Source organism: Dreissena polymorpha, chromosome 13 (genome assembly GCF_020536995.1).
Source record: "Dreissena polymorpha isolate Duluth1 chromosome 13, UMN_Dpol_1.0, whole genome shotgun sequence".
Taxonomy (NCBI): Eukaryota; Metazoa; Mollusca; class Bivalvia; order Myida; family Dreissenidae; genus Dreissena; species Dreissena polymorpha.
Window position 1 is genome coordinate 39,263,171 of NC_068367.1, and position 27,858 is coordinate 39,291,028.

The following is a 27,858-nucleotide window of genomic DNA, read 5'->3' on the forward strand; positions in this document are numbered from 1 at the left end:
ACCTGGTTTATCACGTGATGGCGCTAGCGACCGTCAGGTGTTTCTCGTAGATAAAAATGCCAATTTAAGATAGTGACTAGTGATTGTCAACAAAGATTGATTGTGACATACATTCCAGATTAAGTTTTAAAATTCTGCGGCTCCAAAAAGTGAGTGGAAAATGGGTATAATTGACACATTGAACGACCCAAGAATAGTTGCAAAATTTCAACAGGTGCTCGGAATTGAACGTTTACCTGATCAAATTTTAACGGACGAGTGTGAAACAAGCGAACGCTATGACTCGGAAGAGAAATACGAGAAGTACGTGAAAGACATCGACACCGAAAACTACGTCCTGCACGGTCGCTATAAGAACAACAACCGGGTCACGAATAACGATCTACAAAAAGAGGGCGTGCCCCCGTTCACCTCCGATGATTCTGACTCCGAAAATGGGCTTTGCAAAGGGAAGCTGTACAAAATAACGCCTCACAGGATCAGATACCGTTGGATCTACTTTGCGTTTAGGTTTGCGTCCTTTTTCGGGGATGAGGCATTTTACCTTACTTGCTTACCATTCCTGTTTTGGAACGTGGACACGTACATGATGCGTCAGACAGTTGTAGTATGGACCATCTCCATGTACCTCGGACAGGTCCTCAAGGACATTTTCCAGTGGAGTCGCCCTGCAACGCCCCCTGTGGTGCGGCTCGATGTTGATTTTGCCCAGGAGTTTTCGCTGCCTTCGACTCACGCAGTGGCCGCTTCTTCCATACCTCTTACAATGGCATTCGTTATAATTAACCGTTATCAGGTAAAGTACTTCATTAAAAAATTTAAAAAATAATCATCAATCATGTAAAACATCTGTCATCAACAATTTTTCAAAAACAACTGTCATTCACTTTTGTACATAATAATTGTTGAAAACAAAAAATGATTTTAGTAAGGCATTCATCAACAAATTTACAACAAAACTCGAATAGGAAGATACTATAAGATAGTACAGTCAATTTACCATTACCGGATCAATACCCATAGCGGATCACTTTCAGGGTTTTTTTCCCACTTTTTGGGAAGATAGCCCATGGCTTTGGAATAGGGAATTTTATCGGCATTTTCATGAAATTGGGAAAATAAATTCATTAGCCTTTGTTTCCACACGAAAAGTCCACTGATTAGGGAAATACTAAATTTGATATAACCCTTTATAATCATTCAAATTAAAAGAACAAAATCATATAATACTTTGTTAGATGTAATTGAATTAAAATTGAGATAAAATACACATTAGAATTCTTTTTTGGAAATTGGGAATTTTTTGCCACATTTTGGGAAAAAAGTATACTTTTTGGGATTGGGAACATAGCCGAATTTCGGCTATAAAATCGGGCCAAAAAAACCCTGACTTTGATGTTCAAGTCTGCCTTACGGGATAAATAGTTGACATTTTTAGATGATATTTTGCACACTGTAGTTTCTTCTAGGCCTGTTCTTTAACAAGCATTGATTGAGTTGTAATTGGAGCTACTCTTTGTTAAACATTTTGGTATGTTTTGCTGACATGTATATACGACTTTGTTGACTTCAGTCTCGTTTCCAAATCGAGGTTGAACAGTTTTCGCGGACACATGCTATAATTCTGTTGTAAAGTAAGAGATATACGCAGGCCATTTAGTTGTCTTTCTGCCTGCAAAAGTCCATTTCAGTTTTGATTAGTGTTAAAGATTTTGCAACACCTTAAATGAAAGAATTAGGACAATAACGGATCAAGCGTGATAATATGCGTATTGATAATATATTATATTAAAATTTATGCCAATCTTGTCGATTCTTACAATAAATGATCTCAATCTTAATGTTTTATATATGTTACATGTTCAATATCGATGATCAGATATGATTCAAACAATTTACATGTTTTTAAAGATGCCAATATCTTTTCGATCTTTTTAGGATTTTCAACAGATAATTCACACAAGAACACCATTCGTAAAGTGTGGAAACAAGATCACATATAGAAAACATTTACTAAAAAAATGAATATAATTTATAACTGTCATTGTTAACAAAACATTTTATGTTTCGACAGTTCATTGTTAGCGTGTTAGACATACATGCCAGAATTTTTTAGGTCCAGCGCGGGACATTCCATAAAAAATTGTAGGGACATTTGACCAAAAAGCAGGACACCTAAAACGATCTATCGTTCCACCTTTACTGTAGTCAGTATAGTACTAATAAAAACTCTTGATACTTTTATTCAAGACATAAAACATCTAATATGAAGCATGAAATCTAAAACATAACAATAACAGTTTTATTAAATAAGACTATAGCAAACAACAAAGATAATATTCATCTTTTTAGAGTACAAAATCTTGAACATTACGACAACAATACTCATTATATTACTTTCAATGGCAAACATTAACGCAGGGAAGGCTATCAAGTACACTGAAAGTACGGGTTACAGTAAACTTACTTGTCAATTGTCGCGGCTTAATTGGAGTAGGGTCAAACTGTCATGCATAGCACCTCGTTGTTTTTAGCTTAATTGGAGTAGGGTCAAACTATCATGCATAGCACCTTGTTGTTTTTTTACAATTACCCCCAATTACACTAGACAGGATGGGTATCACTAATTGGACTGTTTGTTGCGATTTTGGTATATTGCACATTCGGATTATCCCGCTATTTTGGAACTAAACATTGAATGTAAAAGACTCATTAATGACGTAGAGTTAATTTTACAAAACAATTGTTTTGTAAACCGTTTCAAACAAAGACAAAAACAAACACATTTTCAACATTTATTTCATTATAATACAACTATCGATAGCAATAAGCGACCACTATCTTGAAGACCACCATGGTGTGAATGCCTGATAAAATCAATAATTAGCCGATATATCGCTGATGAGGTGTCATAAACAACACTGGTACACACGAGAAGTAGAATCGGATTGTTAATTGGGGGCAATAAAGGGATTAGCGGTGGTAAGTGTTAGTGAAACAGAGCTTGAATAGCGAATTTTATTGGGAACCTATAGACCTTACATCGTTTTTTACGAATGTCGGGACAAATCGTCTCATATCGGGACGCCGGGACAAAGGGCCCAAAAGCGGGACTGTCCCGCCGAGATCGGGACGTCTGGCATGTATGGTGTTAGATGCCCCTCTGAGCAGTTTCAGTCACGTGATCCGTTATGGCTACAACTGATCTGTTACTGCATAAATTCTGCGGCGAAAAAACGATATCACAAACACAATTTTCCCGCCTTTAAAAATAAGACTGTTTGCTGAATCAGTAAGCAAAGGTAATATTTCATCAAACTGGTGTAAAAGAAGTCTCAAACATTTATTGCTTTTCACCAGAACAACTTAATTACGCTACTGATCCGGTAATGGTAACTTGACTGTACCTGTTTCGTACATTATATTTTATGGATTTTGCTTGACCATAGAATTTTAACCGAAAAGATACTTCTTAGAGTGATGGTACATTTAAATTGATTGATTTGTATTAAATTAAATACGTTGCTAGTCTATATGTTATGAATGTTTTTAATGTTAATTTTCAGCAGGTCGCAAAAACACGTTAAAATAGAAATAAGCATCTACGGAGTTGGATTAGAATGTGTTGTTTGCAGTTCCTGTTAAATTTTGCAAAATATTGCGGAACAGTTTGCACTTTATCGCTGTAAATGTTGGTAGAAGAATCTGCATGCTAAATGTGCTGACATCTGAGTCGTTAAACGCATGCTACATGTATATAACGTATTGGATAAAGGAAAGTGGCTCTCAGGGGTTTTTATCTGATTTGGGGGAAAGGGCCTGGTCTTTTTTTAGGGGAAAAAAATCGCGCTAAATGCCGGATTTTGGGGGAAAAATCACGCGAAACGCCAGATTATGGGGAAAATAAGGAAAGTCTTAAATAATCAATTTAACATATTTTGCTGTTTTTAAATCAAATTCAAGGCAACAGATAATTTAATTATGCAATATGTCATATTTTCTACACTGGATCAGGTTAACTTATGTATTTAAAGTTTAAGTTTTTTTAAGGGGAAAAAATGAAGTCTGGGGGAAAATTAACCTGCTGAGGGGAAAAAAATCCGAGGGGAAAGGGCCGTTTTTCGGCGGGTCCCAAAGAAGGAAAAAAAGCCCTGACTGTAATTGTCATTAGTGTTTGAAAACTTTTTTTTATGATTTTGAAAGAAAAATTCTTTATTGTAATTGGGAAAAATGTCATCTAGATTTGATTGGGAATGGCGCCCTTTGCTTTGGGAATGCCTCCGTTTTCACGAGGCGCAGACAGTGGTGAAAACCCCCTGCAAAGCTATGTACTTTGATTTAGACATGTTAACTGAATACCGGTATATATTTTTTAAGCAGGTCAGCCTTGCATATTTCAATTTAAGAACCACCAACACAGTTTATATCAATTGACTTAGCACTGTGGTATTGTTCAACTTCCAAGTCCTGTACAGGGCGCATTTTTCCTCCTGGGTTTACTTTAATTTGTCAACTTGAAGCATCCAAATACAAATATCAACACTTTTTTCATCTTTGCAGGTATCTTCACCTTTGATCATTGCACTTGCCTCACTCTGGTGTTTGATGACGTGTGGCAGCCGATTATACCTTGGTGTGCATTCACTACTGGTAAGTAAAAAACTAAATTATGATTATTTTTCAGTGTTTTTTTTAACAGTTTTGGAATGTGGCAGGTTCTCTTTGGATTAGGAATAATCACTTCTCATAATATTGGACAATAAATTGTGTTGATTTTGTACTAACATATTCTTTAAAATGTATAATAAAAGTGAATGTTTAGGTCCCATTTGGGAAACATATACCCTTTTTTCCATTGGCAATGGGTCCCCCTACGGGACCTAAATTTGAACAAGAAAAATCACTGCTTTGTAGCCAGGGGTTGAAGAATCCACTCGACCGCTCTCATATGCGAGTGAAGTTGACGGTCGGGCGAGTAAAATTTGTTAAATACTCGACCGAACGGGTGAGGGCTGTTTTTCAAGTTGAGAAATATAAATTCAGTTCCAAAACTCCTTCCACATCGATACAAATTGCGAACATCCAAGTTTTTAGTTATAACAGTTTCTTTTAGAAATTAACATGTTTATGAATCATTCAAATTTGCTGATGTTTCAAAGTTTTTTTTATTACTAATTTAAAAACCAACAAAGCTCATTGCTTTTGGAAAAAGCTCATGGTTTCAGCACATGTGCACTTTAAAAGCTCATTGGTTAAAAATTAAACATTATCACTGATTGAAATACAGCTTGATTGCAATATTATAATACATGTACTCGTCAGGTGTTTTTTTTTAGCCCACCTCATCAATTGCTGGTAACATCTTGTGATTGATATATATATATATATATTAGGGCTGCAACAATATACCGGTATATCGGTATATATCGCAATACGCAATCTGCATATTGTATTGCGATATGATTTTCATCATACCGGTACGAAAATTTTACAAAAATTCATTCACATTTCGTCCAGAAAAGCCATCCGAAATAATGATAAAAAGGTAAACAAAACAAAGCAGTGTAAATTATTTTTTACGTAAAAAAAGCATTCTAAAAAGTGTATTATACGGAGTAGCGTTGTTACATGGGAGCATTCATTCGATGCTTTTGAACAGATTATCGTTGAATTAATTGCGCACAGCTGTAAATGTTTCGTTCGATTCTGATTTGAGCATTATTTGTAATCCGAATTTCGGAAACACGCTTCCAAATTTGAATGCTAACGCGACAATAAAAAATTATAGCGTCAAATAAAAAGTGCTTTATCCTTTGTCTCAATAAAAAGCGCGCGAAAATTATACAGACATGTAGAACGTCGCATGGAAAGTATGGGTGTATTTTGTGTTGTATAAAAACGGGAACATCACGTCAGCTGAATTACGCGTGTTCAGTGGGAAAAACGCCCCGGTTGGACGTTATTTCATCACATCTTTAAATAGTAACAATTGCAAAAATGTATTTGATACTTAAGAAAATTTGCAAATGTTTGTGTTTCTTATTATTCTTGAGCACATTTATAGTAAATATTTACCAGAATTTGCTTTAAAATTGGAATTTATGGGATTATTGGGTAATTGGCAAGTTATAATTTTGGTACAAGTTAGCAATATATTGCGATATATTGCAATACGGGTTTTTGAACTGACAATATATTGCAATACGGTTTTTGGCGTATTGTTGCAGCACTAATATATATATAAGTACACATGTTAAATATTAAAAGTGTATTTAAAACGTTTGAACATTCATTTATTCAATGTTTAATTGTCAGGGCCAGACCAGTTATTGACAGAGGAGGACATTAGACATTGGAAGCATTAGGGGAAATCAGTGCTCCAGCTAGGATTTGAAAAGGGCAGGAAGGGCTTTTTTGTCAAAAGGGCACTTTGGACGCGCAGTATTTTGTCAAAAGGGCACTTTCAAGCGCGCGGGTGTTTCTGGAATGCTTCCTCTTGCATGTTAATTTATATGTTATTAATAATTATTGTTAGAATATATTATTCCCATTATTATTAAACAATTCAAATATAATGTCTACAATGAGGAATAAATAAAGGTTCAGGAGGGCAGGGTGGGGTGCCAGGGTTTTTTTTGGCCCGATTTTATAGCCGAAATTCGGCTATGTTCCCAATCCCAAAAAGTATACTTTTTTCCCAAAATGTGGCAAAAAATTCCCAATTTCCAAAAAAAAATAAAAAAAAAAATTTTTTTTTTTTTTTTTTTTTTGGAAAGAAGTGTCTTATGCGTATTATATCTCAATTTTAATTCAATTACATCTAACAAAGTATTTTATGATTTTGTTCTTTTAATTTTAATGATTATAAAGTGTTATATCAAATTTAGTATTTCCCTAATTAGTGGACTTTTCGTGTGGAAAAAAAAGGCTAAAGAATTAATTTTCCCAATTTCATGAAAATGCCGATAAAATTCCCAAATCCAAAGCCATGGGCTATCTTCCCAAAAAGTGGAAAAAAAACCCTGGGTGCCCTTCAATTTAGGCCTAGCTGGAGCACTGGGAAATGTTAAAGGAGAAGAAAAACAGGGCAATCCCACTGTAAAATTGTCTAATGAAATGTAAATTAGCCAGAAACATTGATTTATGAAGAAAATAACCCATTTAACAGTAAACGTAAGACTCTTAATATTTCCTCCATTAAAAAAATAACGCGCACAATTTTTCCCCCAAAGTTGAAAATCACGCAGAAAATTTCCCCCATGTAAAGGCTAAAGGCCCCATCACCCACAACCCAAAACAAACCCTGATAACATAATGCATGGAATGTTTTTCTTTTCATTAAAGAGGATTTGCTTTGTTTTCCAAGACTGAGTTGTCTGTTGCATGAACATGTTTTGGTCAAGAATGAACAGTTATCATGAAATAAAAAAGTAACAATGTCACACATTTGATGTACACTGAATAATAATTTCTAATATTCTTGACTAAAATTCATGTTAGAAAAATTGCTGGTGTACAATTTTCCTCAAGTTAGATGCTGTTTCTTATATAGGTTAACCTCTTCTACAGAGTAACATTTTGTGCTGATTTTTAGCTCACCTGTCACGAAGTGACCGTGTGATGTCCGGCGTCCGTATGTGCGTGTGTTTGTCAACAATTTGTTTGTGTAGACAGTAGATGTCACAGTTTTCATCCATTCTTGATGAAATTTGGTCAGAATGTTTATCTTGATGAAATCTGGGTTTGGATTGTATTTGGGTCATCTGGGGTCAAAAACTAGGTCGCTAGGTCAAAAACTAGGTCACATAATAGGTCAAATAATAGAAAGACCTTGTGTAGACAATAGAGGTCGCAATTTTCATCCAATCTTTATGAAATTTAGTCAGAATCTTTATCTTGATGAAATCTGGGTTGGGAATGAATTTGTGTTATCTGGGGTCAAAAACTAGGTCACTAGGTCAAATAATTGAAAAATCATCAACAATTTGTTTGTGTAGACAGTAGAGGTCACAGTTTTTATCCAATGTTTATGAAATTTGGTCAGAATGTTTAAGCTTGATGAAATCTGGGTTGGGATTGTATTTGGGTCATCTGGGGTCAAAAAGTAGGTCACTAGGTCAAAAACTAGGTCAAATAATAGAAAAACCTTGTGTAGACATTATAGAGGTCGCAGTTTTCATCCAATCTTTATAAAATTTGGTCAGAATGTTTATCTTGAAGAAATCTGGCTTGGGAATGTATTTGGGTCCTTTGGGGTCAAAAACTAGGTCTTTAGGTCAAAAACTAGGTCAAATAATAGAAAAACCTTGTGTAGACAAAAGAGATCGCAGTTTTCATCCAATCTTTATGAAATTTGGTCAGAATGTTTATCTTGATGAAATCTGGGTTGGGATTGTATTTGGGTCATCTGAGGTCAAAAACTAGGTCACTAGTTAAAATAATAGAAAAAACGTCAACAGTTTGTTTGTGTAGACAGTAGAGGTCACAGTTTTCATCCAATCTTTATGAAATTTGGTCAGAATGTTTATCTTGATTAAATCTGGGTTGGGATTGTATTTGGGTCATCTGGGGTCAAAAACTAGGTCACTAGGTCAAAAACTAGGTTACTAGGTGAAATAATCGAAAAACCTTGTATAGACAATAGAGGTTGCAGTTTTCATCCAATCTTTATGAAATTTGGTCAGAATGTTAATCTTGATGAAATCAGGGTTGGGATTGTATTTGGGTCATCTTGGGTCAAAAACTAGGTCACTAGGTCAAATAATAGAAAAACCTTGTATAGACAATAGAGGTCACAGGTCAGGGCCCTGAATCTATCAAATCTGCCACCGAATTTCTGCGGCAGTCCCCCACCTGAAAAGTATACTTTTTCCCCTTTTGTGGGGAAAAATTCCCCCTAAAAAAAAAATATTATTTTTTTTTAATAGAAAGATGTGTCTCATGATTATTATATCTCAATTCTATTTCAATTTAATCTTTTCAAACATACTAAATTATGAAAAATACAATGAATATAGTGCAAACATGTGCAAATGAAATAATGAGAGAGTAAGTAAAAAAAATCCCCCAAAAAGGGAAACGCCGCGAAAATTCCCCCTCCTAAGGGCTGCGGACCCCTTCCCCCAAAGGAGTGTGAGGGCCCTGCAGTTTTCATCCAATCTTCATGAAATTTGGTCAGAATGTTTGTCTTGATGAAATCTGGGTTGGGATTGTATTTTGGTCATCTGGGGTCAAAAACTTGGTCAGATTGTTTGTCTTGATGAAATCTGGGTTTGGATTGTATTTTGGTCATCTGGGGTCAAAAACAAGGTCACTAGGTCAAATAATAGAAAAACCTTGTGCAGTGGTTCTGAAATATGCTGTCCGAGTCGTCGATTTCCCCTTCTGGGCAAGCAGTTTTTTGAAAGCTGGATTGTCCTTGGACAAGTAAAATTTCCGCGGTAAATTTTGTTTCGAGAACGAAACTTCAATATTTTCCGAAAATAAAAAACGAAAGTTTATATAAATAGCTAATGATTAATCTGCGGACTAGCACACTTTTTTAACTGGAGGTGGGTTATTTGCCGATAATAATTATTTAATGTAGTAAACAAGTCCACGCGTATATAGCAAAAGCCTATCACGCATAAGGTAACATTTATAGTAGAGAAAGCAGCGCACGTGTATAGCAACAGGCAATCACGCATTAGATAACATTTTTCGTAAATTGCAAATGGTCGCAAACATGTTTTACCGACCTGCATTCGATTTTTTAAAATAAAACCACTTTAACGTCAAGCCATGATGCTAATCAGACCAATGATAAAATCAGTTCGGCTTCGGAAAAGAAGAGAAAAGCCAAGTATGAATATGATAAAGCATACGACGCCAAGCGGAAACGAGAACTTGTTGAGTCTTGGCTAATTGAATTTCCGTGGATTGAAAACGTTACCGGTGTGTGTAAATGTAAAATTTTGTAAGGAGTTTCCTTCATAAGCGTATAATTATATACTTATATTTAGCGGAGATTATTTTATTTCAAGTGAATCTTCTAGTCATGTTGAGATTATAAAATATCAGAGATGGTATCATGTGTGACTTAAACGTGTTCTTATTGTTTGCACATCTTGCTTGTATTTTCTAATTAACTATGTATATAATCAAAAATAGAACGTAACAAAAGTGTATGTTTGTATTATTTGCTTAATTAGTAATGATGTTTTCATTTATTTATCTTAAAAGTACGGACAAGTACTTCTTTGATACGGACAAGTGAATTTGTGGGTCCAACTTGTCCGTGGACAAGTAGACTCATAAAATATTTCAGAACCCCTGTTGTGTAGACAATATAGGTCACAGTTTTCATCCAATCTTTATAAAAATTGATCAGAATGTTTATCTTGATAAAATCTGTGTTGGGATTGTATTTGAGTCACCTGGGGTCAAAAACTAGGTCAATAGGTCAAATTTAGGAAAACCTTGTGTAGACAATAGAGGTCACAGTTTTCATCCAATCTTTATGAAATTTGGTCAGAATGTTTATCTTGATGAAAACTGGGTTTGGATCGTATTTGGTTTGTTAGGTGAGCGATTCAGGGCCATCATGGCCCTCTTGTTTTTGGTGTGATAGTTTGGGTCTCAAAAACTAAAGAAAATGATTAGCTGTGATCCGTTTATGCCACTTTCTATGATATTTCTGCATGGGCTAGAACACTGCCCTTCTAAATTTGATATCATGAAACAAGTTCATTAAGTTACATGTATATTATCATATGGTCATTTTGAAATTCAATACATGATATACAGTTTTTGCGTCAATATACGTCTACATGCGAATGGTACAAACATGATAAATTTGGTGATGAAATTGTGATAACCGATTAAATTATTATTATCATTCACAGCTGAGAAGTGAAGTGGTATTAATCTGTACCATTTTATGATAAATCATGTATTCATTTATTTGCAGTTGAGAAAAATGACCTAAGTGAACTAAGTCTCTGTAATAAGCAAAGATATATTAAGGCTAATGCACACATGCATGTATGATGAAATCAGAATCAGATTGTAGTGGACCTTGACATTTAGAGAGATTACTATATGTCATGTGTATTTTTCCTACTTGTACTTTGACTTTTGTGCGCTCCCAATTCACTGCCCCTGTCCGGTTGGAAGAAGGCGTCATATAGCAGTATTTAATGCAGTCTATGCACTTCTGCGTCCGTCCGGATGGTCGTGGAAACATTCCTGTCTCAGCCATTACTTTGCCATACATAATATTACATGGATAAATTTAAGGATAACTTTGCATTTAAAAATAACTTCGCACAGTTTGGAAGACTTGGTGTGGCATGTAATAACTGTCTCTGTATCTCAAACCTCAAAGTCACATTGGCCATTGGCACAAATGTTAACCGTGGTTAGGCAATATTTCGTCTCCTGTTGTGTTTTTTTATATAAAATTTGGGGCCTGTAGGGGGACCCATTCCCAAGGGAAAAAAGTATACAAAAAAACATGCTATGAGCAAATGAACGTCTACTGCTTATATATTAATTGGGATAATATAAGTGAATGATAGTAATGTGTCATTTGCCTCTGGCCAATAATAAAAGCAAGCATACAAATATTTACATCATTATAAAAAACACATTATTTATATTAGAAAGCTAAACAAATATTTCTTGGTAAAAAAACAAAACAACAACTAATTTATGACTTGACTGTTAAAAAAGTGTATCAACAAAGCTTATTTATCAGTCTTTGATGTTAAGCAGTCTGCAAACAGAGTCCAACAAATTTCTGCTCAGTCAACAAAATTTGTAACTGTACTTGACCTTTGGTCCACCAGTTTTTTAGGGCACTATATTGTATAACGAGTCATTTCACTTTTTTCCACTACTTACAGGTTATTTGATTGAGAAGATGAAACTTAACCCTTTGCATGCTGGGAAATTTGTCTTCTGCTAAAATGTCGTCTGCTGAATTTGTAAAATAAGCATTTTCTTCATTTTTTTTTCAAAGAATACTATCAGAATAGCAAACAGTTTGGATCCTGATGAGACGCCACGTTCTGTGGCGTCTCATCTGGATCCAAACTGTTTGCAAAGGCCTTTAAAATTCAGCTCCAGCGCTTTAAGGGTTAACTACTGCAATTCTCCATAATCAATCAACAAGCCTCTAGCTGGCTTGACAAAAAAAAAAATTCCTCTCATCCTTGAACGAGTTCTATCACGGTTCACAAATAACATTTTTCAAAGTGAGTTTTCTTGATGCAAATACATCGCAGAATACAAATCCATATTTAACCTCTGAAATGAGGCACATACATTGTAACTGAATTAACTCTGACAAAAGTATGTTAATGGACTGTAATTGGCGTCGCTCTGGAGTGAGGGGACTAGTATGTAATGCATTTTTTTTTGCTTATGGGAGGAGAAGTTATTTTACTGATCAATGTATATATTTTTGTTTTAAGAATATCTTGCATAGTGGTGATTTTTTGTGTAAATTAGTGTAAATAAGTACTGCATTTGTGCCTATTACATTTATTAAACATTTATTGCCAATAATGCAAAGCTAATTGTTTTAATTAATAATTGATCCACAACTGATCACAGGGGTAAGATCACAGGGGCTGGGCAAAACGCAAAACTTTCTGGTTTTGTATAAAAACAAAACATAATCAAATTATATTTATTTTGTGGTTTTTCTAATTTGCTTATTTAGTGGACAGGTTTTTTTTCCCACTTTTTGGGAAGATAGCCCATGGCTTTGGAATTGGGAATTTTATTGGCATTTTCATGAAATTGGGAAAATAAATTCATTAGCCTTTTTTTTTCACATGAAAAGTCCACTGATTAGGGTATAATACTAAATTTGATATAACTCCGCCAAGGACGGTCCCAAGCCCGTGCTGAAAAAGGAGGAGGGTTGGGCATAGGGCTAGCTACCCTACCCTGTTGAAACCTTATTGCTACAGAAACGCCAAACAGAATAACAACAGACATCACGGACCTGGGAGAAGGTGGAACTCCAGCTGGAGGACATATGACGCCGGACGGTGAAAGCCAGTGTCAACTGGAAGCCATCAGGCCGAAGACCATCATCTCTACCAGGACCACTACCACCATCGGTACATGGAATGTCCGAACCATGTATGACACCGGGAAGACAGCACAAGTGGCCGCAGAGATGAGGAAGTTCAACCTTACCATCCTAGGGATCAGTGAATCAAGATGGACTGGCTCTGGGCAGAAGCGACTGACTTCTGGTGAGTTACTATTGTTCTCGGGGCATGAGCAGGAGGATGCAGCACACACCCAGGGAGTAGCCCTAATGCTTTCCAGGTCGGCACAGAGAGCGCTCATCGGGTGGGAGGCACACGGACCTCAGATCATGACGGCCTCTTTCCTTACAAAGAAGAAGAGGATCAACATGGACATAACCCAGTGCTACGCCCCAACAAACAACAGTACAGAGGATGAGAAGGACAACTTCTACAATAGACTGTCAACCATCATACAATTAAGACAGACCAAAGAGAAACATCATTATTCTAATGGTTGACTTCAATGCCAAGATCGGCAGTGACAACCGAGGATATGAGGAGATCATGGGAAAACAAGGGTTAGGCAAGATGAACGACAACGGGGAGAGATTTGCCGACCTGTGTTCCACAAGTAACCTGGTCATCGGAGGAAGTGTTTTCCACCACAGAAGGATACACAAGGCAACTTGGGTGTCACCAGACCTGTCAATGGAGAACCAGATTGACCACTTGTGCATCGCAAGGAGTTTTCGTCGCTCTCTTCAGGATGTATGTGTAAAGCGAGGAGCAGTCGTGTCTTCGGACCATCATCTCCTTGTAGCCCGATTGAAACTAAAGCTGAAGAAGAGCTGGACAGGGGGGCCCAACCAACGCCAACGGTACAACACTGCCACTCTGAAAGATACCTGGAAGCAAGAAGAGTTCAAGGTCACTCTCTCCAACAAGTTCCAGGTCCTATAGGAGCTGCTTGAAGAAGGGACAATAGAGCAGAAGTGGCAGAACGTGAAAGAAGCAGTGACTTCAACATGCCAAGAAGTACTGGGCCCCAAGTCTTACACTCACAAGGAGTGGATGTCAGCAGAGACGCTTCAGAAAGTTGAGGAAAGACGAGAAAAGAAGGCAAGTGTAAACAACAGCAGATCAGGAGCAGCAAAAGTGAAAGCACAAGAAGAGTACACCGGAGCAAATAGGAGCGTCAAGCGAAGTATCAGAGAAGACAAGAGGAACTACCTAGAGACGCTTGCAACAGAGGCGGAAGAGGCAGCCTATCAGAACAGACCGAAAGATCTGTACTCTATCACCAAGAGATTAGCAGGAAAGTTTGCCAAGCCAGAGAGGCCAGTAAGGGACAAAAATAGAGGAGTAATACCAGATGATGAAGGGCACAGAGATCAAGCTAGACTCCAATTTTTGGGAGAAGTCACTTCTCCCTAAGCTCTGGAGAGGGAGAAGTGAGGTAGTTTTTTTTATCAACAAAAACCCAACCCAAACTCTATATGAGCAATATCGGACCATAAGTCCGGAATTATGTCTCTTTGAATTTAAAAATATAAGTGAAAAACTGCTTGGTTAGGTGATTGTGTCAACAGTTTTCATCAGATTCTTTCCAAACTTACAGTTACTCTTCATATCAATGAGCATTTTTACCTCATTTAAAATGATAAACATCGGGACAATAAGTCCAGAATTTTTTTCTATTAAATTTGACAAAATAAACAATTTCCACTTGTTTAAAAGATTTCACAACTTTCGTCTGAATCTTTCCAAACGTGTTAAGTGTTTTTATATCAGTATTACTCGAACCCTATTGAAAATGATGAACATCGGAGCAATAAATCTATTATGATCTTTTACTGAATTTCAAAGTATTGTGAAATGCAGCTTCTTTATGCTATTTACAGTTTTCATTCAAATTTTTTTCAAACTTTTACAGTGTTTTCATATCAATGAGTACTCAACCCCTATCGTAAATGAGCAACGTAAGAATAAGTTCAGAATCATCTCCCCTTGAAGTTGAGAAAAATATGAATTTACGCTTACAAGATGAAGCAGATTTTTTAAAACCTACACAGTTCTGTTCCATTAATGAAAACTGCACACGGATGCCAGTAAAAAAAAGGAAACCAATGTAAATAAAATGAACTATGAAATATTTGGGGATTACAACACAAAATCATAGATAATGGTTATTTGGGGGTTATAACACAACACCATAAATAATGGTTATTTGTGGGTTATAACACAAAATTATAGATAGTGGTTATACCAGTATCTTTTTCTATTTTGTTTATTTACAGAAGAAAAAAAATCGTTCCATGTAACTTCATTGAGTGCCTTTTACACTGAAATTCCCGACGCCCTTTGATGCTTTGCATCAATACTTATCTTGTTAAAATTGAAATACAGTTACACAAAATAAATAAACAAACACACTTAACCCCTTCCCGTCCAGAAGCAAATATTAAAAGGCTTTATTCAACCAGCATAAAACCATTACAGCCTGCAAAAAACTCAGTTTAGCTTTGATGCCGTTTGCTTCTCATCAGTATCTTATAGTTTGAAATGCACCCTTGAAAACATGAATTAGTAAGAAAAGTTTGTAACTTGACTCGTCAAAATGGGTGGTAAGGGGTTAATTTAAATTTTATGAAATTTATAACTTTTCTGTTTCAGGATGTAATTGCCGGCTGCCTCATATCCGTAACAGTTGCTACGGTGATTCTACCATTCCGCGAGGAGATCGACTGGTTCATCCAGACCAGCCCGGCCTCGCCAATCGTTCTCGTTTCCCTGTGCATAGCCCTCTCGACTATTCTCTATCCTGCACCTGAAATCGGCAACAACACGCGCCCTGACGCCGTGAAAATCATCGCGTGCTCTTGCGGGTGCCTTTTGGGTCAGTGGGGGAACTATTTCAACGGAATGGCGGTCGTCGTTCCGCCAGAGGGACTGTTTATCGTCGTTATACCGAGCCTAAAAGCAGTGGCCTGTGCAATCTTACGTTTCATGATTGGGGTGATGGTTTTGATACTGGTGAAGACCGTTGTACAGGCGGTTACGCTAAAAGGGGTGATAGCGTTTTTTCGGCTGCGGAAGACTGACAAGCACTTGCCGAAGGTTCAGGTCCCCTATCGATTCATTACGTATCTTACCTTAGGTATCATCATAAGCTGGACCGTTCCTATTCTTCACACTAAGTTTGGCTTGGGGCGTCCTGCCGTTTACATGGAGGTCATATGACCAGCGCTGTAATCGGAATCATCCAATCAAAAGCAATGTTTTATCGTTGGGCATTTGTTGCTCAGACACGTTTACCGTAGATAATGCAATGAAGTTTATTGATGCATATTTAACAAATTTGTGATGAGTACAACATAGCGACATATATTGTCATGCTTGAAATAACAATAGAGGGATTGTAGTGTTCAAAGAAGCTGAAACATGTATGGCTATGTACTAATATTGTAGCAATATTTGAAATTTTCACTAAAATAGAAGCATTGAGGCTATTACAGTAATCTGTTAAACTTGTTATACATTCAAAAACAGGTAATATAAATATCAACAACAGGTAATATGCAACATGTAAGAATCAATTTTACTACAATATCAATGCCAATGGAGTTCAAAGTGTCTGGTTAATTGTCCGAGCTAAACCTTTATGAGGCAGAATGGGTGTGTAGTCAGGGCTCTCCTTTTGCACTTTTGACCACTGAATATCGGCGGCTTCCCCCATGAAAAAAGTATATTTTTTTCCCCTATTTCAGCTAAAAATTCCCCCCTCCAAAAAAATATTTTTTTTAGCTCACCTGATTGCTCAGGTGAGCTTTTGTGATCGGTCTTTGTCCGTTGTATGTCCGTCCGTCCGTTAACATTTGCTCGTAAACACTCTATAGGCCACATTTCATGTCCCATCTTCATGAAACTTGGTCAGAAGCTTTGTCCCAATGAAATCTCGGCCGAGTTCGAAACTGGGTTGTGCCGGGTCAAAAACTAGGTCACTAGTTCAAAAAAAAGAAAAACCTTGCAAACACTGTAGAAGTCACATTTTAATGCCCAATCTTCATGTAACTTTGTCAAAATGTTTGTCTTAATGATATCTTGGTTGAGTTCAAAAAGTGGTTCAGATCCGTTGAAAAACATGGCTGCCAGTGGGCGGGGCTGTTTACCTTATTTGGCTATAGAGAAACCTTGTATACACTCTAGACGTCACAATGTTTGCCCAATCATCATGAAAGTAGGTCAAAACATTGGTTCAATTGATGTCTCGGACGAGTTTGAAAATGGTCGAGATCGGTGAAAAAACAGTGGGCAGGGCATTTTTCTCTATATGTATATAGTGGCAGTTTTCCCTATTTGGTTATAGAGAAACCTTGTAAACACTCTAGAAGTCACAATTTTTGCCCAATCATCATGAAAGTTGGTCAAAACATTGGTTTTATTGATATCACGGACGAGTTTGAAAATGGTCTGGATCGGTGAAAAAACATGGCCGCCAGTGGGCGGGGCATTTTTCTATATTTGTATATAGTGAAAAGATGTGAACACAGTAGAAGTCACATTTTTGGCCCAATTTTCATGAAATTTGCTCAGAACATTTGTTTCTTTGATACGAGAGTTGAGTTCAAAAATGGTTCCGGGCAGTTGACTAACATGGCTGCTGGGAGGGGGGCAGTTTTCTCATTATGCCCCCCCCCCCCCCTTTCGAAGAAGAGGTGGTATATTGTTTTGCTCATGTTGGTCAGTCCGTCCACCAGATGGTTTACGGATGATAACTCAAGAGTGCTTATGCCAAGGATCATAAAACTTCATAGGTACATTGATCATGACTTGCAGATGACCTCTTTTGATTTTCAGGTCACTAGGTCTAAGGTCAAGGTCACGATGACCCGAAATAGTAAAATGGTTTCCGGATGATAACTCAAGAACGCTTATGCCTAGGATCATGAAACTTCATAGATACATTGATCGTTACTCGCAGATGACCCCTATTGATTTTCAGGTCACTAGGTCAAAGACCTAGGTCACGGTTACCCAAAGCAGTAAAATGGTTTCCAGATGATAACTCAAGAACGCTTATGCCTAGGATCATGAAACTTCATAGATACATTGATCATGACTCGCAGATAACCCCTATTGATTTTCAGGTTACTAGGTCAAAGGTCAAGGTCACGATGACCCAAAATAGTAAAATGGTTTCCGGATAATAACTCAAGAGTGCTTATGCCAAGGATCACGAAACTTCATAGGTACATTGATCATGACTCGCAGATGACCCCTATTGATTTTCAGGTCACTAGGTCTAAGGTCAAGGTCACAATGACCCGAAATAGTAAAATGGTTTCCGGATGATAACTCAAGAACGCTTGTGCCTAGGATCATGAAACTTCATAGGTACAATGATCATGACTCGCAGTTGACCCCTATTGATTTTCAGGTCACTAGGTCAAAGGTCAAGGTCAAAGTGACCTGAAATAGTAAAATGGTTTCTGGATGATAACTCAAGAACGCTTAAGGTTCATGAAACTTCATAGGTATATTGATCATGACTTGCAGATGACCAATATTGATTATCAGGTCACTAGGTCAAAGGTCAAGGTCACAGTGCCAAAAAAGGTATTAGCACAATGGCTGTCAAGGTTACGGTGACTCAACTTAGAAAAATGGTTTCCGGATGATAACTCAAGAATGCTTACGCCTAAGATCATGAAACTTCATAGGTACATTGATCATGACTCGCAGATGAAATAATAATGAAACTTGACCAGGATGTTTGGACAATATCTAGGTCAAGTTTGACATTTGGTAAAGATTGAATGAACCGACTCCTCTCAGGTGAGCGAACTAGGGCCATCTTGGCCCTCTTTTTTTTAAACTTTTATACCTTTGTTGCGAGCTGATATCGTGCTACTAACCTTTGATTAAATGTATATTTATGTAAATCACATTAAAATATAGCAATTTAACGTGATGAATGGTTGGTGAAAAGATCTTCTAAAATTTCTCTTTTTGTCCAAAATGACGCGAAATTCCCCCCTCTAAGGGCCCTGGCCCCAATCCCCCAAAGGGTAGCAAGAGCCCTGGTAGTGAACTGTTATGTTTTTAGTTTGGTCAGAATGTGACTTAAACTTATTTTATTTTTTAATGAATGCCGGAACAAAACCAACTTATATAGCATGTAAAATGAACAACTTTTTACGTATATGTATTCACATGTCTTGATTTTGATTTTCCGGTTCAACATTTTTTGCATTGTAGTATTTGACAGTTTTTGTAAGGAAATATTTTTTAAGAGAACTGAAAGTGATATATAGAATTTAAAAAACTGATTCTATCTTTTAAGTGTACAGGTGGGTTTTTTTTCGCTTTTTTTAAAATTCTTCTACAGAAATAATTTTTAAGCATTTAGATATAAATTCAGATTACATTTGTAAATATTTGTTTTTCTTAGATTTCTACTACAACATTTTTTTTTTCAAGATTGCTTATTATCAGGTCATAATTCCCACTTCATGTATTCCCCTAAAACCATATATTATAATTGCCATTTATTATCAAAAGTGTTGTTTTCAAAGAAGATATATATTGCTGCAAGCAGTAATTGAGTGTGATTTCTCTTAGCCTTGACATTTGTAAGCCATTGCCTGTGCATTGAAGGAGTGCAATTATTCTTTCATTTCATAAGTGTTCCCTTGGTCACAGTTGACTAGATAATACACCTGTAAGGTATTAATACAGTTCACTGCATGAGAACGTATCTAATGAAGCTAACAGGTAAACTTAAAGTTTGTTGCTTATATAGTGAAGCAGCAATTTGAATATGCTACATGTTCTTTTGAGTTGATAGGTAATGTTGCAATTTCAAACCAAACTTATTGATAATTTCCCAAAAAGAATATAATTTCCCCCAATCTGTAAATAGAACTAGGTTTGTGGATATAAAAAAAACCGGCAACATTCTATAATCTTGAAAAGCGATCTCTTGATTTTAGGCTGTATATTTTCAATTGATGTTTAAGTGTAATGCAAATATTAAAAAAACAAACTTGTGAAGATATTGACATTTTGGCTTGATAGTAGGATAGTATTGGTTTAAGAATGTTCTAAAGAGAGAGATAAAAGTTATGTTTGTTTATTTCCCCTTTACTCATGATAGGCTTGCTTTTCAATATACATTTTGCAATCAGATGGGTTGTTTGTATTTCGAAAGCAGGTTTTTTTTTGGCCCGATTTTATAGCCGAAATTCGGCTATGTTCCCAATCCCAAAAAGGATACTTTTTTCCCAAAATGTGACAAAAAATTCCCAATTTCCAAAAAAAAAAAAAAAACATTTTTTTTTTTTTTTAAAGAAGTGTCTAATGCATATTTTATCTAAATTTTAATTCAATTACATCTAACAAAGTATTATATGATTGTGTTCTTTTAATTTGAATGATTATGAAGAGTTATATCAAATTTAGTATTTCCCTAATCAGTGGACTGTTTGTTTGGAATAAAAAGGCTAATGAATTTTATTTTCCCAATTTCATGAAAATGCCGATAAAATTCCCAATTCCAAAGCCATGGGCTATCTTCCCAAAAAGTGGGAAAAAAACCCTGGAAAGCAGTTTTAAGACAAATGTCCACTGGCATTCAAGCACATTTCAAACCTTGAGCCAAGTCTTATCACAGAACTGGGACAAGCTTTTTGTATTTTGGCAATTTTAAATGTTATGAAAAGAGAGACTCAGAGCATAAAAGTTTATATCAAAGAGTCCGATCCTGGGTTCTTATCGCTAATCATGATTTAATTGCACTTACAAAAGATTTCGCATATTTAGTACTAACATGCTTTTTTTTACATTTTTTAACATGAATAAATATCTGTGAATGAGTACCTTTAATGATAATTTGTTGCACTTATGTTCATCGACTTTTCCTTGATATCATACATTTATATATGACATGATAACATTTTTTGTTTAATGTTTACTTTTGCTTGTAGCGTAAGTGTGCAATTGTCTTATTGTAAATCACAATGTTTGAATGGGCGTACGTCAAAGTTTATTTATTAGAAGTGTGTCAATAGTATTATTAATCTTATGCTATTGTCTCAAGTATGTATCTTAGTTATGTCGCCATTCATGAGTCCATCCTTTGTTTTTGTATTTTTATAGATTTTATTTTAATACAAGTTTAGAGTTTTCATTTGCAGTATTCAGGTATTTTTCTAATTTTGCTCTAGAGACTAAAAGAGGCTTTTGGGGGCAGACTACCCAGGCTAGATTATTCAGTGTTCATATAATAGATTTAATCAACTTTCTTGTTTGTTTTCATTAAAATCAAGATTTCTGGATACCATATATGAAAATAAAAGTTGTTAAGGAAGTACAAAAAGTTAAAATAAGTAAGTAAAAACGATGCTGCAATCATCGTATACACACATGGTGCGTTGTTTATGTGCGAAAATGAGGAATTTGTATTGTCTTATTAAACTTGCCAAAAAATAGGAAGTTCGGATTATTCTATTGAGTTAATAATTATCAATTGTTGACATAACAATTTGGGTAAAACTTTACAATATAATTTCAGCAAAAAGTGTGATAGATCCGAAGTCTGCACCTGAAATATGCTTCTTTCCATATACATGTATCATGAGCAAAGTAATTAACATAAAGCTTTTATACCCCATCCCCCTCTCCCCTCATTACTCCCATAGTGTATACGGTCTTTATAATAGGACAATGAATAATTCATTACATATTGCATGAATGTCAAACATTTTCCATTTCCAGTGCCCTGGTTTGATAAATATGCGCTACTAGCCACTATTATTAATAGAGTATGTTAGCTAGTTAATACTTTCTTCTTATTTTTTCTATAAAAGTTAGTTCATACATGTACTTTACAATTTTTCACTAACAGAGCTCTTATAAATTGCTGCTGATGCTGACTTTGTTATAGATATCTTTTGGTGCCTTCATACTTACAAGGCAAATTAGAACTAAATAATTTAATTTTTGAAGACTACGCAAATTGTATACATTGTTAGTTTTTTTTTTTTTTTTTTTTAAATGCATAATGATACTGCATGTTCTTTCACAACTTGTTTTGTTCATCATGCATGGTGAATTTTCAATATTTTTAAATAATTTATTCCAATTTTAATACTGTAGGTCCCACAACTCAAATTTACCCTTTATACTGTCATGTGTGTATGCAGTTAAAATTCTTAAATTTACATATTTCAATGGCTAAAAAAACATACATAATATTTTTCTCTAATCTGGTGGATTTACAATGAAGTCTTTGGATTTAAAAATTAGCAATTGTTACTGGTATTAAAAAAAGAGTAAAATTGCAAAGATCTTAAGAACATTTAAGCTGGTGCATGCTGGGTAATTTGTCTTCTGCTAAAATGTCGTCTGCTGAATTTCTAAAATTAGCATTTTCTTCGACTTTTTTCAAAGGATACTATCCAAATAGCAAACAGTTTGGATCCTGATGAGACGCCACGTTCTGTGGCGTCTCATCTGGATCCAAACTGTTTGCAAAGGCCTTTAAAATCCGGTTCCCGCACTGAAAGGGTTAAGCTGGTGCGGTGCATATTGGAATTATTGTTTACAAGATTATAGTTAATCTTAAAATTATTTTATGTTTGAAGAGTTTACTGATCTTAAGGTGTTTGCACAATATAAATATAAAATTTTGAGATTGACAATCATCATTTAGAATTTGAAAATCTTTGATAACCGAAAATAAAGACTGTACTTGTCAAATCGGCTACACATTTCGGTATCCAACATAGCTTGAAGCTTCAACCATGTGTGATGGGAAAACATTTTTATCTGATCAAACTAAGCTTGTAACTGGTATAAAAATCTGCAAACTGTAAACAATAAAATGAAATGACGAAAAAGCATAACACGACGATGAATTTTACATGGAAAGATCCAATGCCTGCTGTATGGCATATCGGAAATAGTACTTGAAAATGTATGACCAGAAATATTTATCAGTGTTTTAAAACTATTTCATCAATACATTTTGTGAATTTAAATTTACGTGTGGAGTCATTCAGGTTTTGTTGGAATATTTCATGTATTTATATTTTCAAAATCTATAAACTGTTGAATGTAGTACTTGTGAAAGCCATGTACATGTTCTAGTAAATGTTTCAGTTATACTTTGCCCTGCAAAAAGGTTTTATGGCCATTCTGAATTGACAATTTTCAAGTGGGGATTATAGTCTTTAGATTGGACAATCTGGAGTGTCTTGTATTTGAAGGATAGGATATCTTATAAGTGGTTTCCTTATTATCGTTTAGAGAAGTTGAAAGTCATTGTGTCCCTTAACCCTTTAGTTAAATGTGTCATAAAGCTGAAATACTTTGGGAGATTTTACGTTTTCTGTGGATTTTTTTCTTTTTTGAAAGATTTAAACACTTCACAAGTACATGTGCGTGCAAAATTTTCAATGTGGAATGTACATGTAACATGCAATATTGCTTAAAAATGGTACTCATCAAAATAACATAAACCCTAGCCCACTTGAAAACAAAGTGAAAATGGCTATTGGTCTTACTGATATAGATTTGTAGTGTTTTTTCTACCACACTTCCCTGTTTGACAATTTTTATGTAGCCGGGTTTAACTTTATACCTTGACGTTTAGAATGGTGATAAACAGATAAACTTTATGAGAGAGCAAAGTCCTAGTATTTTGAAATATCACCGCTTGACAGTCATGTGAATTCTCGTTCAAGTATTAATCACACTTTATTGTATACATCCGCCCAAGGTCATTTCACAATTGTGTTTTTGAAAAAGTTGATCGACGAACAAGTAATGCAGCGTATGCTGTTGCTTTATTTATAAAGATTTGTTTCACATTCCACCCAAGTACCAACAATATAAAGCTTGTGTTGCTAATTATAAATGGGTTTTTGAAAGATTATTTATAGCACAAATCTGTTAATGTACCGGTAATTTATCCTATAAAAAAAATGTGTTGGAGATAGTCAAGTGCAGGGCTTATTTTCTTGATTTGGGGAAAGGGCCTAGCCTTTTTGGGATAATAATTATCAACAGAATTGAGAAAGGGGAAGGAACTTATTAAAGTAAGCTTGAAATATGGGGAAAATTGCATAATTTTAAAGAAATTCTCTTAGGGGAAGGGGCCTTTTTCTTGGGGAAAGGGGCCAATATAAGGTTCTTGCTAAAGAAGGAAAAAAAGCCCTGAAGTGGGATGTGCTGTCTAAAATTTCATTAGTGTGATGAATATCCCATCATTCTACACGCTTAATTAACTCTTTCAGTGCTGGAACCGAATTTTGAAGGCCTTTGCAAACAGTTTGGATCCAGATGAGACGCCACAAAACGTGGCATCTCATCAGGATCCAAACTGTTTGCTATTCTGATAGTATTCTTTGAAAAAAAATGAAGAAAATGCTAATTTTAGAAATTCAGCATACAACATTTTAGCAGACGACACATTTCCCAGCATGCAAAGGGTTAAGGGTAATAACAATAAAAAAAACTATTATTTCAAGACTATTTTTATAGGTGCATGAAAAGTATTGACTTCATCTAGGCCATAGGTTTATTTGGGAAGTTCTCGCAACAAAGTTTAGTAAATGGAAACATAGAACTTAAAGTCAACTGTTGGGGAAAAAAACACATTTGCCTAGGGATTACATCTGTACATGTATATGAAGAAGAATATGTAAATAGCACAAATGGGCAGAGGTAAGGCCAAATGGCGTGACAGCAGAGGTCCTTGTGGCATGTGGATATGGTGTCCATCTTGCGACCAAGAGGTCAAATGTATAATTCCCCATGTGGGAGAGTTTTTTTTAATCTTCACACTTATAGGACACCGAGTCATGTTGCTGACAAAGATTTGATTTTGTTTTAATAAGCCTTAGGCTTTCGATCCGATCGTACTGAAATAAATAGGTTTAAACTCATTGACTGTGCTTAAAGTCAGGATAGCCAAAAAAATAAAGAAATTGGGTCCATCAGCTTCAAACTTTACTTGTAATTTGCCACATTTCTGTTCTCATCCTGCAGTGTTGTAAATGTTTGTTATAAGTCACATACAGACCTCCATTATTGCTATTCAATTACAATTCATTGGCAACATGCTCAGAAATATGATACTAGAAACATTTCATCTGGGATTTCTACATTTGCCATGATGGTTTAGATACCACATCTCAATACTTCCTCACACATGAGTGATATCCCACTCCTGTTTCTCATTGATGTCATACTATGAAAATGTTCCATGCAAAAAAGCTGCAATATGTGATGATATTGAATATTGTATTTAAGGAATCGTTAACAATTCCAGGGCATATTTGTGTGTTAACGCCCCATATGAAAATGAGTCGTGTTCTGAGAAAACTGGGCAAAATGCATGTGCGTAAAGTGTCGTCCCAGATTAGTCTGTGCTCAGGGAAGACACTTTCCGCTTTTATGACATTTTTCGTTTAAATGAAGTCTCTTCTTAGCAAATATCCAGTTAAGGCGGAAAGTGTCGTCCCTGATTAGCCTGTGCGGACTGCACAGGCTAATCTGGGATGACACTTTAAGCACATTATGGTCATTATTTGCAAAACAAGTATGATAATCATGAAGCATGTATTCTCCTAAACTTTTCTTTCTATCAGTTTTAAAAATGTTTTGTTGAACTTATAAAGATTTATGTTTTTGTATGTTTTTTACTCATGTTAACTGGAGTGGTTAAAGATAATCGTGGGAAAATAATGTAGACATCAAAATATAAAAAACATAAGTAACATTATAAATGGCAAATATTTTTTCCAAAATCATGTCCTAAATTGTGTGTATGGTTATTAAATGATAATTATTTCCTCCAAAAATGCTAAAGTAATTGTATGCATAATTTAATTTATTTGCAAGTGTATGCCTAATTAAGTATACAGATTTTTGTGTTTGTAATGTTCTAGTTTGTTTGTGACTCGTTTATAATCAATTAAAGTTACTTGTGATTGCATATTTGTCTATTCAGTATTTGAATGAACTTTGTTCATAATCATATGCTGGTGAGACAAAATTGAACCAATTAACCAGTTTTTGTTGTATTGTCTTTTATTTTGTTATATGAAGTTTTATAAATGTGTTTTATGTCTCGAGAACAAACAGTCGTAGAAGATGCAGATTTTGCATTCAAGCCTCGATTTTCACACAAGTTCAATGCAAAGAGGATAAAAATTTCATGAACTGCTTTTTACACAGCATTCTGCCCTGTCTATATGTATGTGCAAACTGTATTAGTATCTCTATCATCTTTCTATAGTCGGATTCCCTATGATATTGTTTATACGGTTTTGTTTAATACTGTTATTACTTTATGCAGTGATATTTTTATTTTCATAGATTAAAAAATAAAAATTGTATTGTTTCATGTCAAGAAATATTAACACATTTTCAATTTATTGTATCCATAACCTGATGACCACTTGCTACATATTAGAAGATTTCAGGGGTATTTGTCACTTGGCATGTGCAAACTCTAGATATACCTCGGAAATGGGCTCAGTATCATGGTAAATTGAATTGTTTTCATGTGTTTTGGTTGACTATTTCTGCCAAATTTTGATATACAAATGATACAAATATATGCAAGGGACGCTTGTATTTATATTTGTATGTCATTTTTGGAAATATTATAAGCAAAACACTTGGAGTTTTCTTAAAGAATACCGGAATTCCTAATAGTCAAATCACAATGTCTGTATATACAGCTTTCAATGGGGATTGTTAATTCTATTTGTGGAGTCACTAAAACACTGAACAATATATATATATATATATATATATATATATATATATATATTCACCAAAGAATACTATTAGATTTCACTTTCTTTCAATATTTTTCCATACCATGAATGTAACATGATAATTATGACCATATACTTCATATAGTTCTCAGATTTGAATGGCATAAATTGCTCAAATTAAACGTGTTTGTCTATGACAGAAAATATTAACATTTAGTTACGGAGTATATTACAAATAACATTTCAAATTGTTGGAAAACTTATTTTTCTACAATATTATTAATAGTCAAATGCTTAAAGACAATTTTATTTTAATATCATTCAACTTATAATAAAGTTTTAAGTGAAAACAAAAAGGTAATACACTCTGAAGCAGTACCTTCAAACCATTATGCATTATTGTATTTTATTTATGTAGCAAACTGTAGTGTTGGATCATTGTTTTGTATTATGTAGTGTAACAATTAAGCATGACATTTTATTTGTGTTTTCTGCCCTCTTTAAATTGAAATAATGTGTCGATATACATTGTGTTTATATGTACGCACTTTGTAGGTGATGTGGTAATTATTAATTTTAATCATTAAAAATGTACGTTTGAACTAGTGTGCTGTGAAATCGCCTTCCAATGCTTTACTTATGTTCGCTATAAATAGTGTTCTATTTTATATTTTATCATTAATTGGCTCTAGTGTCGTTTTAATTAAGGTTTAATATTCGTCCCATTCTACCCCCTGGTAGAAAAAATCCAAAGGTATCACTCTGTTTATTGATTTAAATAATTATCGTTATTCACATACGATGTACATGCCGTTAGATTTGTTATGATACATTTCTTGTTTTAACGTTATCCCAATGTGTTTGTGTACATTAAACCAATGTTAATGATTTGTTCTTTCAAAATGTGATCGTAGTTTTATTGCAATAAATACTACTGTAACTACATTGTGTTCATTTCTTGTTTGACTGATGAGTTTACAATTGTTTCACGCTCAATGCACAGTTGTCCTGAGATAAAAAAAAGAAGTTACCTAGGATGG

General features: G+C 35.1%; 1 protein-coding gene across 1 annotated transcript; it reads left to right on the forward strand.

Annotated features, from left to right (window-relative positions):
• Positions 1-27,761, forward strand: LOC127855487 (sphingosine-1-phosphate phosphatase 2-like). The gene is made up of 3 exons (XM_052391130.1): positions 1-796; positions 4,561-4,650; positions 15,702-27,761. Exons 1-3 carry the CDS (start codon positions 161-163, stop codon positions 16,266-16,268), a joined length of 1,293 nt encoding a protein of 430 aa, XP_052247090.1. The 5' UTR covers positions 1-160; the 3' UTR covers positions 16,269-27,761.
• The last annotated feature ends 97 nt before the right edge of the window (positions 27,762-27,858 follow it).